At 28.2% G+C, this 14,801-nt stretch overlaps 1 protein-coding gene across 1 annotated transcript in view; it reads left to right on the top strand.

Annotated features, from left to right (window-relative positions):
- The window catches only part of LOC136085817 (A disintegrin and metalloproteinase with thrombospondin motifs adt-1-like), a 181,353-nt gene that overhangs the window by 138,783 nt on the left and 27,769 nt on the right, over nucleotides 1-14,801 (top strand). The window contains exons 10-11 of the mRNA XM_065807389.1: nucleotides 5,956-6,129; nucleotides 10,303-10,488. Coding sequence (XP_065663461.1) covers nucleotides 5,956-6,129; nucleotides 10,303-10,488 — 360 coding nt within the window. The remainder of the gene's footprint in view (nucleotides 1-5,955; nucleotides 6,130-10,302; nucleotides 10,489-14,801) is intronic.

Below are 14,801 nucleotides of genomic sequence, written 5' to 3' on the forward strand. Positions count from 1 at the left end.
GGTACAAAAAAAGGTATAGAAATACCTTTAGCCAAAACGCAAATCCAGACCAGCACTTTTTGCTCATATTTTTCAACTGGATCATATTTTATGCATGGCAGTGTCAAACAGTATTACTTGAGTAGAAAATTTGGTTTCCGTTAATGGTGCTATGCTTCAAAGTAAAATAAGATTCATCATCAATTATCCAATCGTGATTTTTGTATTTTTCATATAATTGACTGCATCTGGTTCTTATTTTTTGTTTTTGTGATTCTGTTCTTAATGAAATCTTTGTTGTTTTTTTTGCATTTAATATTTGTGTGTTTCTTCAATGTTGTGCATATAAAAGACTCATTGCACACAAATTTTCTAACTGCTTGTCTTTGTGAAAATGCCATCCTTGTGGTCAAACATGCTTTCAGCTTGGTAATGTTCTTTTTCGTCATTTTTTTGCGACTCGACCACTTCCTTTAACTCTTTGAGTTCCGATTCCTTTTTCTGCGCGTTCAATTATACTGTATATGGTTGCTTTTGGTACTTTTTCTGCTTTAAAATGACATTAAGTGTAATATTTACCATTTTGCTTATTGTCTATGTAAAATCCATACACACGTTCACGGAGAAGCTCTTGCTTAGATTTGTTTATTTTCATTTTAAATTGTTGAATTTTAATTACTTTTTTTAATTTGAAACTAGAATAAATTTGCAATAAAATACATACAAAGTATATATACAGCTAATGGTATTAGTACATGCAAATTTAAATTAAACGCAGTCTCATTTTTTTATCATCACCCATTATATATATGTATATTAGGGTGATTCATATTTGACGAATTTTTGAAAATCAAGTTGGTCCTACATGGAATGGTTGACCACTAATATAAAGATAATTTTAAGCCCAAAAATTTTAATGTCATGTGACTTTAGAGGTCCCCGCCAGTCAAATATGTGGACCTTTAAAATCAATATGGAAAGCCAACTTTTCTTCTATATGGTATATTTTGGACTACTTATTTATAATAGGGTAGGACCAAAAAGAATTACGATGGTATTTATTCCACATGATGTGGAGAAAGTGGCGAAAAAACCGTTTTTTTTTTTACATAAAATGACGCATTACTATGTATAACTGACGCTGGTTTATTCTTCATATTTAGGCCAAATTTTGAAAATCAATATTAGAACTAAGCATTAATAATGTTTATATAGAAGGGGCATGTCAATAGCTACCCGCCCCCTCACCCTATTATCGGAGATTTATACCCTCTCTATCCCTTCTTTGTTAGAAGGGGGGGGGGGTCGAAGCTATTTAAATTTTATTATATAAAATCATATTATTTAAAATTACTTTATTTTCTTTAGCAAAAAAAACATCATTTGGCAATATAAATATTAAAATCATGATATGTAAATATAATATAATATATTGCAATGCATAAATATAGTATATAAATCATGTTACTTTTTCTCTGCTTTCCTATTGCTTCATACGCTAGCTTTAACTGTTCCTTGGTTTCTTACCCACGGAGGTGATCTCATCTTTGCTGCACAGCTAGTGTAAGTTTTTGACGTTCATTCTCATTGTGAACATTGTTCACAAACTCTAATACAAGTTTAACAGCCCTTTCAGAGCAATTGTTCACTACTTCAAGTTTACTCACAAAATTGGAGAATGTTTTGAACTGGTCAAAATAGCACCGCATAGGAGCAGGACAGTTTAATCAAAGTTTATCCTCCATTCTTGTCAGGTTTAATAAACTGAAGATGAATTAAGAGTTCTCTCCAAATAATGGAGTAAGTCTGGGTTGCACTTTCTTGTTTAAATTTAAACTCTTCTTAAAACTTCTTGTTTAAATTTTAAATTTTAACTTAAAATTTAAATGAATGCCGAAAATGATCAGGAACTGGTTTGGAGAGTAATGTTTTTGCAATGTTTGCTTTCTCCACATCAGGAAGGCTAGGGTCTAGGAGAGCAATTGGAACCAAAGTTTCATCCAAGTACCAGGTGTGTCTCTTCATTGACATCATTGTACTTTCAATTCCGTTTAGAACTCTCTTGGATTCAGAGTCGCGTTTCTCTATATATTCTTTGTACTGCACCATTTGCCAATAGGCTTTTACATCCTGAAATGTTGCTGCTGAGGGCAATGAGGTTCTCCGAAACCAGACAAAATAGAAAATTGAAATAAATTCTGCCATTGTCTTCAACTCTTTATTTTGGGCAGAAGTCAAATCATAAAGTATCTTCAAGTAGTAAATGGATTTTGACATAAACCTAGCATGAGAAACACAGCCTGGAGCTCGAACTTTGAAAAATATTTTAGGATACAGATACATCAGGGTAAGTTCCAATAACTCCCTATAATCCCCTCAAGAAATATGTCAGCGTTTAATGCATCTTTGCAAAACTGGATAGTTTCCTCATTCCGGGTTGCCAAGAAAGAATTGCTGATGGAATTGGTATCAAACTTTTTTAAATTGGAAGAACCAACAGTTCCCTTGATGTCATTTTAGTTTGTCTGAAACCGTTTGAACATTAAATTTTCTGGAGCTGCTATTTTGCCTGAGTTAATTTGATCCCAGAAATGTTTAAGATGAAGTTCATATATATGCCTCCTGCAGGCAAGCTCTAATAAAATAGATTCCTGTCTTTGACTGAACCGAATATTGGTTCATGAATGTCTTCCAGTATTTGAGGCAGTTGTGTCAAAACATAGTCCCTTCACATCGTCACGTATTCCATAATCTTTCAGTACATAATACAAAGTTTCATACTAAGCAGCCTCAGTCCCATGCTCCATTGCTGGAATTTCAAGAAGCTTAATGCCTCCATCAATATTAGCTGAAACAGCAAACCTGTCTCTTTTTTCTTTTTTCCTATTAGTAATATCTTCCATAATTTTTCCATCAAAGTGAGCTATTGTGAGGAAAAGTGCTTTCTCAGCAGCTTTTTTAACCCCTATTTTGAGCCAAATAGTAGACTGAGACAGTATAAAGTCTTCAACATTTCCACCTGAACTAACAACCAAATCTGTACACACATGCAGCAAATCTCTGGAGGAAATATTTTTGGAAACGGATGTCATGGTAATATCTTTAACAAAATCCTTGGCTAACTGTGGCGTGTAATTACTTGAACCTGGCTGATCGAAATCAAATGAACAATCTGAGTCTATGGTGGTATTTATATCACTGGTTTCTGAGGAAAACTGAAGCTCTGTAGTAAAACCATCTCTCTGAGAAAACTGTTTAACACTGTGTTCTAACTGTGGATGTTTCAATCTTCTCTGTTCTTTCTTCTTAATTCTTCGGTCATAAAGTTTGTCTTTTTTACCCAGAGTCATTTTATCACTGGTCTATTGATCTCTCAAAAATTTCATATCAGTACAACACAATTCCTTATTAAGACAAGTCTTCTTTAGAATATCTTGGATATTTGGTTTAGCAATCCAGAAAACCTTCTTTCCTTTCTTTTTGAAATCTTGTCTAGCTTTTCCTGCTTCTTTTGAGTTTTTACACCTACTTTTCTTTAAATTCTCCCAGCTGTTGATCAGATCAATGATATGCTTCCTTTAATAATATATATGACAGATTTAGAAAATACCATATTATCCAAATTTTGTGGTGTGTTTATGGTAACCTGTCCCTTTAATATGAATTAAATTTTGTTTGGCCTAGCTTATAAATGGGTCAGTGAGTATCTCATCTTTGTATCCTCCATCTATCAATGGTTTCTTAACTGCAAACATAATGCAGTTTTCAGGACAGCTACCAAGACCAGAACACTTTGCTGTTTGACGACCAATGGTACAAGCAATTAGCTTTTTTGTTGGAGTTATTTTGTCTCTAGATCGTCTAAACTGAAAGTAGAGAATAATGTCTGTATTTGTTGAAAACATTATTTTCGGAAGATTTTCTTTAAGATCCTCTCCTTCAAAAAGATATGTCCTTGTTTTAAGTCTTGTTGATCTTGGCATCTTGGTTTCTAAACAGTAACTTGATTAAAGAAAACAATTGATATTCATTCTTTGTTTAAGCCACATGTATTTTACAATAACAATTTTGTATATAACCGCAGATAGTATACCTTTTATAGATTGTTATAGATACACTGCATACACACACAGAATGTAAAATTACGACAATATATCTTCCGCAATACAACAATAGGTAGTTTATAAAACCACGGAAACGAATAAATATTCCAAAATATTCAGGAATCAAAATGTTATCTTAATTTAATGTTTATATTGTCTTTTTTTCTAGAGTAATTTTAAATAATATGATTTATAAAATCATATTGTTTAAAAAATCATATTATAAAATCCCCCCCCTCCCCCAACCTAATCTATATATATATGTATTTATGCATATATATGTGTATATATATATATATATATATATATATATATATATATATATATATATATAAAAATATATGCTTATATACATATATATGTTTATATATATGTATATATTTATATATATATAGAGATATATATACATACATATATATATTTATATATATATATATGTTTATATATATCTATATGCATATATATATATATATATATATAAATATTTATAATAAATATGTATATATATATATACACATATATATATATATACATATATATATATATATATATATATATATATATATATATATATATATATATATATATATATATATATATATATATATATATATATATATATATATATATATATGTATATGTGATGATGTGCGTGATACCGAAGGTGTGTATAGCGTGATGATGTGATAACGAAGGTGTGTAAACACACCAGCTCATCTTCTTGGCAGATCAATGATACTTGTGGTGCTAACAATCCATACACAGAATTGTATAAACCTAAATATTTGAAAAAAATGTGTTTACACACCTTCGGTATCACATCATCACGCTGATGAGGCCCAAAGGGCGATACGCGTCCGTGATTGTAATACACACTGACTTGGTTAGACAATGATACTACGTATTATTTATATATACCAATTTTCTGTACTAGTAGTTACTAGTCGCTTTATGTGAGTGCCGTACCGTGGTTGGTACATTTTTTTCAAATATTTAGGTTTATACAATTCTGTGTATGGATTGTTAGCACCACAAGTATCATTGATCTGCCAAGAACGTGAGCTGGTGTGTTTACACACCTTCGGTATCACATCATCACGCTGATGAGCCCCAAAGGGCGAAACGCGTCCGTGATTGTGATACGCACTGACTTGGTTAGACAATGATACTACGTATTATTTATATATACCAATTTTCTGTACTAGTAGTTACTAGTCGCTTTATGTGAGTGCCGTACAGTGGTTGGTACATTTTTTTCAAATATATATATATATATATATATATATATATATATATATATATATATATATATATATATATATATATATATATATATATATATATATATATGATTTGTAGGGTAATATCTTGTGTGAAAATATAAAAAAGTATTCAAATATCTTTCAAAGCATAAAAGATGATTTTTTTAAATAATGATGACTTATAGACATCAACATCCTCATCTTGTTAAGTAAAATAAGTAGGAAGTTAGAAATGCAATAAAAATGAGTAATTAGTGTAGTTATAATATGACGCTGAAAAATTTGTATTATTTTAAGAAACTTATGCTGTTTTATAAATGTAATTGTGTACTATTATGCATAAATTGTTAAAATGTTTTTTTTTTTTTGTGTGTGAAACATTTTTTTATTGCGCATAAATACTTAAAAACTTGATAGTAACTTTTTCACATTTTTGTTTTTGTTTTATTTACCATTTAAAAGTTAAACATAAAGTTTGAGTTTGATTTAATGGGAATTTTAGTAAACATCATAAGTTTGTAATGATTTTTGTTAATATTCATTCTCTGTTTTAGTCTTTGGTGTTTTAAGCATTTTTTTTTTAACTTTATTTTCATTTTCTGATGTTTCAGGTGTATTAAGTGATTGGTCTACATGGGGAGCATGTTCAGCTTCTTGTCAACTGGATTATACTTTGCCAACACAAACCAGTACTCGTACTTGTTTTAGAGCCACCTTTGGTGGTAATTGTAATGGCCAAACTTTAACTCAAACTAAAAACTGTAATGCACAGGTTTATTGTCCAGGTAATATTTTAAAACGTTTTCTCATTATTGCCTATGCTTTGTTAATGTCTACAATAAAAAAAGATTTACAAATGGTTAAATACAAGATAAAGACTTGAATTAGAATATTATTTAAACAAAAATTAAAAGGCAAAAAAACATTTTGAATCAGTTTTGATTCACTTATTTTTTAGAACAAATATTTTCTTATATATGCTAAATTTTATTTTTTATGTCACACAGAGGTTGCAAAAAGTTACCAACAGAGCCATCTAGTTATGTTGGCCTGGGAGATGTGAATATAGAAGTAGATTGTAGGTAATGTCTTTGGGTAAGAATCATGAATGAATGTAAAGACTGTTTTGTGTGAGGAATAAAACTTTCGGACCACAGGGAGAGGGTAAACAAAAACTCATGCTCTAGTCATTCTAAACAAATGATAAAACAGTGGTCTATAGTAAACAAGCATTTATAAATTCCTTGGTGTATTAATGGCTATCATGATTAAAAAATTATGCAATTTGAAATGATAGAATAAAATAAGTAATTAAAATAATGATAATAGATAATGGTTCGGGCAATATAAAAAGAAAAACAAAATATGTGTGTTCTACGAGGTTCGAAATTTGCAGGTTATGACAAGGCGCACTAAAGACATTTTGAATCAGTTTTGATTCAGTTTTTTTTTCAAAACAAATACTTTCACATAGGTCAGATAAAATTCCTTAGGATCAAAAAGTTTAACAATATGGTAGTTGAATACAAAAAGTACATCTGGATGTCATGGTGTAAGCTATTAGAGTGACTAAATGGTATCAAAAATAACACAAAAAATGACATCAAAAGTTAGTAAATCTAATGGCTAATCTACTAATTAAGGATGGTAAAAGTAATAAGCAAATAGATATCTCTTGTAAAGAATGCATGCTAAATGTTATCATTTTTTGTCTTGTTTTTGGGTGTACCATATGTGAAAAGTATATTGCATGGATTGGTCATTGTTGTCCTTGTGTGGTTACTATGTGTTTTAATAAAATACAAAATGCATTTTTTATGATATTTTATTTTTTTATTATAGATAAAATATGGTTAACTCAGTTTGTTTTTCATCATGGTTTTTTTATTCTCGTGGACAAGGATCCATGTTTAAATATCTCATAGAATTGAGATAGATGTTATAATGAAACCATTTTATGTGAATGGTTCTCAATGTTTCTAGCTAGTGACAGCAGTTGGTACATTCTTTTGTTCTATTTTGCGCGGTTTTTTCTAAAGCTGAGAATTAGTTATTTGAACATTAAGTATGGAGAGCATCAGTTACCAATAAAAAAATTTTTTTTGAAAAAAAAATTTCATGCCATTTCTATGGTGGGGTCATATTGTAGTAGTTTATATGCGATATCATCTGCTAGCATGGTGCTAATTTTCTCTTTATAATCTCTCCTGTTTAGAATGCAGATGCTACCACCTTTGTCAGCTTGCTTGATGATAATATTGTTTTTGCTTTTTATTGATGTGATTGCTTCTTTCATGTTTTTCGTCATGTTGAGGTGTGTTATCTTCCTTCTATCATTTAGCACCATGTTCGTTTCACTATTAATCCTTTTAAAGTAACGATTTAAATTTGCATTGTTGGATGCAGGAGTGTTCTAAACCATGTCGGGTCTCCTTTTTATTGGTATCCATTAGGAGGGGGGGGGGGATCGTCATTGTCCTTAAAATGAACTCTAAGTAGTATATTCTTTTTTAATTTTGATTTTACATCTTTGAATATCCTTTCTGGAATGTATTGATTGTTTTGGATAAATTCCAGCCCTCTACTTATTACTTGCCACTCCGCTTTAGTGAGGTTGTGGTTCAATTTGTTTGTGATCGTTCAATTAATTATTTCCTTGGTGGCTCTTGCTTTTTCCACCCGTATCTTATTGTAAAATGATCCTCAGATGTTATGCATATTGAACAATCTTTCATTTTAATTGCAGTGAATTTCCTTTATTCCTCAGATGGTGTGAAGATTGATTTGTTGTTCTGGAAAGTTATGGAGAAAGTGATTTAGCTATGTAGGTGGCAAGCTAAGCGTGGTTCATTAGTACAGTATCTCTCTTAGTATGTGTATACCCATAATTAAGTGACTAGAGAATTAGCCCACTATCTAAGAATTTAATAAGCTTTGTTGTAACCCTTAATGATGTGTATGATAAAGTTATCTGTGTTATGTCAGAGGGGACGGTGGTCTCATACATAATAATCAAAATTGATAATAATCAACATGAAATAATTCGATAAAATGCTTGTATATACATACAAAATAAATGTAACCAAAAGATGCAGACTCGCATTGAACCAGGGAACCGCAGACACCATAGGCGGTGCATTATCCACTAAGCTACAAGAGCTGATGACAAACAAAATAAAATATATATAAATTTATTAATATTAAATATATATATATATATATATATATATATATATATATATATATATATATATATATATATATATATATATATATATATGTATATGTATATATATATATATATAATATATATATATATATATATATATATATATATATATATATATATATATATATATATATATAATATATATATATATATATATATATATATATATATATATATATATATAATAGTAAGTGAGGTGTGCCACAAAAAATGGTGATTGAGGCTAAAGTTATCTACAGATGTGATTGTGTAGTGCACATGTTAGTAATGTTTAATCGTCTGGTAAAGTTGAAATGGATAATCGCTCACCCTTGCAACTTTCTTCTATAGGTAACTCAATCGCAAATAAAAAAACATTTGATAAACTGATTTTAGAGACTTGAATGTCTACAGGTGTGATGGTGTAGTGCATTATTATGTACCATTTTGTCATCTAGTATGGTCTCATTATGTTTTCACCCACTTTCAAATCGAGTAAATAGAAAGCTAAACACACTCGCTCCTTGCACTTATGGGCTACACATCAGAGCCAGACGTAAGACCTACTGAATGGATTTCAATTTTGGCTGAGGGTTGGCCACATACCATCTTTCTTAGCTAGAAGAGCTACTGCCCCGTGCTGGTTTAAAATGATGTGCTATGGAGAGAGATTTTAGATCCAAGCACATAGTGAGCAAGCGCTGATCCGACGTGCATTGTGGAGCATCCAAATGAATGTGTGCGTGAGTGTCAGCCTAGTCATTAGGTTATTGAGTGCTGTAATCACATCCAGCAAGATAGCCTAATGTCCTTCTTGGGTTGGTTAGTTGCATTTTATAGAAACTACCATGAATGCCTGTGTTTATATTGATGTCCTAAAACGAAACCTAAACCAAAGTGCTGAAAAATTTGGGCTGACTGGTGTATATAAGTACTATTAGGACAACGATCAGAAGCATAGTGCTTTTGATATATGGCTCTGGACGCTCTGCAACTGTCTTGGAGTGATCAAAACACCAGCTCAAAGTTCAGATCTCAACCCAATTGAGCATTTATGGTCAGAATTTGAAATTGAACTGCATAAAATTCACTTCACTAACAAACCACAAATGAAAGTGACCTTAGAGAGTGCATGGAATTGGTTAAGTCATGAAATCACAAATAAACTGGTTCATTCTATGTCAGATCAATTGAGAGCTGTAATGAAAAACAAGGGAAAATCAACACATTATTGAACTTTGGTTTTCTGATACCTTTCTTAACACTTTTTTCTGTTTTTCTGAACGATTTTTATATTGTATGAAGACTTTTTTGATATTTTAAACAAGACCTTTTTCACATATTTAAGTTTTTTTGAAGAATTTTACTAAAAATGTAATATTTTTCTTTTCATGTTGCATTAATTTTGATCTATTAAATAAATTTTGTGCATGATTTCACCGGATAAAACTAAAAAGTATATATATAAAATGACTAAATATATTAAATAATTCACTGTCCAATGACTATTGTAACCCTCTGTTGGTCAATTGAATTGTATTGAAGTTAAAGTCAGCACTTTCTGACAGCATTTTATTTATATATGTGTTTTTGTTTATTATATTTTATTAGATTTATATCATATTATTTTATATTATATAACTTTATTAATGAATAAAGTGAAAGTTTAGTCCAATTAAAGAATAATAAAATATAAGGAAAAAATTTTTATTAAATTTTTTTATGTTTTTAAAGCAATTTTTTAAAATAGGAACAATGTCAGATTGGAATCCTTGGGGTGCGTGTTCTTCTGCATGTAATAATCTTGTTAATATTCCTTTTCAAACAAGAAGTCGGTCATGCATTAGCTATTCAACTTGGGACCCTAAATACACGGGTTGTCCTGGTATCACTACAAGTGATCAACGAACTTGTAATGTAAATGTTGATTGTTCAGGTAAATTTTGCTCTTAAAATGAATTTTATATAAACTCAGACTAGACCATGTCTAGGGGCTACATTAGGAGGTAGTTGCGCTGGGCCTAGTTCTCAAACTATGGCTTGTGTTATTGGAGTACCTTGTAGGTATGTATTTTTTTTAACAGAAAGTTTTCTATTGCTTTGTTTCTCTATAACTTTTGGTTCATAGTTGTTTTGTGCCAGTAGTAGTTGCAACTATTAGTACAATAATAGTTTAGCTACTTCTGTATTTTTATTAGAATTATCTTAATGTGTGTGTGTCTATATATATATATATATATATATATATATATATATATATATATATATATATATATATATATATATATATATATATATATATATATATATATTTATATATATATATATATATACATATATATATATATATATATATATATATATATATATATATATATATATATATATATATATATATATATATATATATATATATATATATATATATATGCACACACACACACACATAAAAAGAGAGGGAAAGAGAGCTCGTTATTAAAAAATTTGCCAAGCGTGTTATATCACGCTCGTAAAATGATGATATGTTGTCATCGAGTGCAATTATGCACGCTCGGGTTCAGGGCCGCCAGAGCGTTCTTGAAATTTGAAAATTGAGGAAGACTGTTTTTATAAAAAGCTTTCTATTTGTTAAACAACTTTCATTCGTCAATTATTGAAGTAATATCTACAACAGCACATTTATACTACTCCAACTATGTAGGTTTTTATAGAAAAAGTTTCTTGTTTTTTATTTGCACCAAATCGCTATTTTTTCAAACTATGAATGGTAAAAAAAAACGCAACCAAACATCAACGCAAGTGCTTAAAAAGTTCTTATAATAGTATTGAATAATAAATTCGTGGCTAAAATATTTTGCTTTCCTTATTTTGATATGTATTTTAAACGCTGTTAACTTAATATTTATGATTTATGGTTTTTATATTTCTTGATATTTTTATTAATTAATTTTTTGTAATAATATATTTAATAATTAATAATTATTAAATATATTTTTTTATAGTTTCGTATTTAAATAATGCATTTTTTTATCATCAAAAAATTAGTAGATTATAACACATGAATAATTTGAAATTCTTCTTTAAAACTATTAGTTGTAAGTTAAATAACAGATTTTCCCCTCAACTGATGTCAGAGTCTTTCCTCTATCCTTGATTGCGGACATTCTAAACAGTAGAAATGTAATTAAATAATTTATGATAAATACTAGTTAATAAAAAACTTACACTATATACAAAAATGAATTTAACAAAGTCTCCATTATAAAAGTTTATTTTTATTATAAACGATGTGTGGAATATTATTAACAATAAATCAAATAAATCTCACTTAACGTTTTTACAAAATTAAAAATATTCAGAAGCTTTAACTTTCTTGTTGTTATTTTCTAATTTTATATTCCCATTTCATTTGCACATTTTTATATTCACATTGTTTTTCCACTCACACTTTGTTAAAATAGTTAACATTCCATTATTGAAATTAGCTGTAACAACTTCAAACTGTTTATTCATTATGTTAGTGCAAAACCGAAAGATGCTGACATAACAGCAATACAGAAACATGCAGAAAGTGAGTGATGTAATGCCTACATTTTAAATAAGTACGTTGTATTAGGATATAAGTAAAAGGAAGACGGAGTTTTACTGTTAAATCAACAAGTTTTATTATTACCTAAAAAATTTAATTACAAATAGTTTATAAAAAAACCATATAAAGGCTTAATGTTTTTTCCGTCCCAAACTTTTAACTAAACGTGATTTTATATGTTGTTTATTGCGCCTAAATGTTTTATAAATACCGTTTACGGGCATGTTTCAGGAGCGCGGTGCGATCCTGCCTGCTGTGTATATATATGTATGTGTGTATATATATATATATATATATATATATATATATATATATATATATATATATATATATATATATATATATATATATATATATATATATATATATATATATATATATGTGTGTGTGTGTATATATATATATATGTGTGTATATATATATATATATATATTAATATATATATATATATATGATTCTATATACATATATGTTTATATACACACAAATGTTTATATATATATATATATATATATATATTTATATATATAGAAACATATGTATAGAAACATACACCATTGCTGGATCATCAGGTTCCTGATGATCCACCAATGGTGAAACTTGAAGTAGAAGAAAAAAGTTAGATAAGTGTTTTTTACTAATTTTATTATTTCTCTGTTCTTTTAGAACATTGAGCACTCTATTTGTAAATTACACTAACATAATTTACACACACACATATATATATATATATATATATATATATATATATATATATATATATATATATATATATATATATATATATATATATATATATATATATATATATATATATATATGTATTAGGGTAGGTCAATTTTAGCTTTTTTTTCGAATTTTAAGTTGTGTAATGTTGCAGTTACTGTGTCTAGGTTAGAAATGAGGTTTTGCCAAATCTCAAGTATCCTGGTTTGAAAAAGGCTTGCGGATTTACATTTCAAGTCTTAATTTTGGACTAGTTTTGTTAAATTGTTAATTAAAATGTTGAAATATTTTATTTTAAGTATAATAATCTCGTTTTAAAATATCTCGTTTCGAATTTATAAAGTAACCAATAAACGATTTCTTAAAAAGCGCAATTGTTTTAAGATGCCAATAAATTTTCGCTAAATCGTTTACACGCATTTAAATTTAAATTTTGCAAATCTTTTTTGTATTTAAAAGTTCTTGTTTGTATTTAAAAGTTGGTTTTAAAATTAAATATGAAGTATTAAAAAGTAGGTTCAAAAAAAAAAGTCGCAAATTAAAAAAATCTTTTAATACCAAAGGTAAATACTTATGATTATTATATTTAGAGTAATGTTTTTACCTATTTATACAAAATAATTTTTGTTTTGCAACTTTTCGATCAAACTAATGGATTTACATAATTTAGTGGTGGCCCATGTGAATTATCAGTAACAGATCCAAGCACTTTTAAACAGGTTTTTCAGTACTATTACTACCTTGTTCATATAAATCCAAATGCACATATCGTATTAGTGACTCAGCAAATAAGCAATAACATAAAATCAATTTGGGCTACAGTAAACCCAAGTTTACCTCTTATAACAGACAAATCTGTTAATAGGAAAGTTAAAGATCTTCTCGTACTTGTTAAGGATATTAATCGCAAGCATGGAAAACCAAGCGCTAAAAGAAATCTTGATGCAAACTTAGACAAATTTTTTGATATTTCTGCATGTTCCTGTTCATTAGATGTGTTTCCCTGTAGTGACAGAAAAGTTTCATGTAATAAAAAAAATTGCATAGAAGAACATATTGTATGCCTTTGCTCTCAAAGTAATAAAGTAACTCTTGAAGACAGAGCTTATCTTTGTGATCAGAGGAAAAAAATTGGTCCAAAAGGTGCATATCAACTTCCTTCCGTTGATAGATTTTCTGTCAAAAGGATTCAAAGACTTGGTAAAGAACGAAAAAAAAAAATCTCATAAGCTAGTTGATGAAGATGAATCCCTCATACGACACGTAAACTTAATTTAAGAAACAAGTGGTTTAACCATTACGGAGTTAAATATTTTATAAATACATGAAAAATTTGTAGTAGATGAAACAAAAAGTATTTTATTTTTTAGGATGAAGGTGAATGGAAACCAATAAATAATCCTAATGGAAAATACAACTTGGTTAAACTTCCAAGATTTGCAATGGAACTAGTCAGAAATGAGTGTTCGCCAAACATAGATGCAGCCTTTGGAAATGCTTTACTATATGACATAAAATATCTCCTGAAAAATGATGAAAAAATGATGAAAATTCCGGAATTTAACTTTAATGCTAATTATTGGTATGAGTTGGTTGACATCATCAATACTAAATTTACGGAGCCCCCAAAAAGTTTCACTTTTTAAATCATCAATATATATATATATATATATATATATATATATATATATATATATATATATATATATATATATATATATATATATATATATATATATATATATATATAAATATATTTTTTAATATATATATATATATATATATATATATATATATATATATATATATATATATATATATATATTCGTATAAATAAATTTATATATATATATATATATATATATATATATATATATAAATGTATATATATATATATATATATATATATATATATATATATATATATATATATA

This window comes from Hydra vulgaris, chromosome 10, assembly GCF_038396675.1.
Source record: "Hydra vulgaris chromosome 10, alternate assembly HydraT2T_AEP".
Classification (NCBI taxonomy): domain Eukaryota; kingdom Metazoa; phylum Cnidaria; class Hydrozoa; order Anthoathecata; family Hydridae; genus Hydra; species Hydra vulgaris.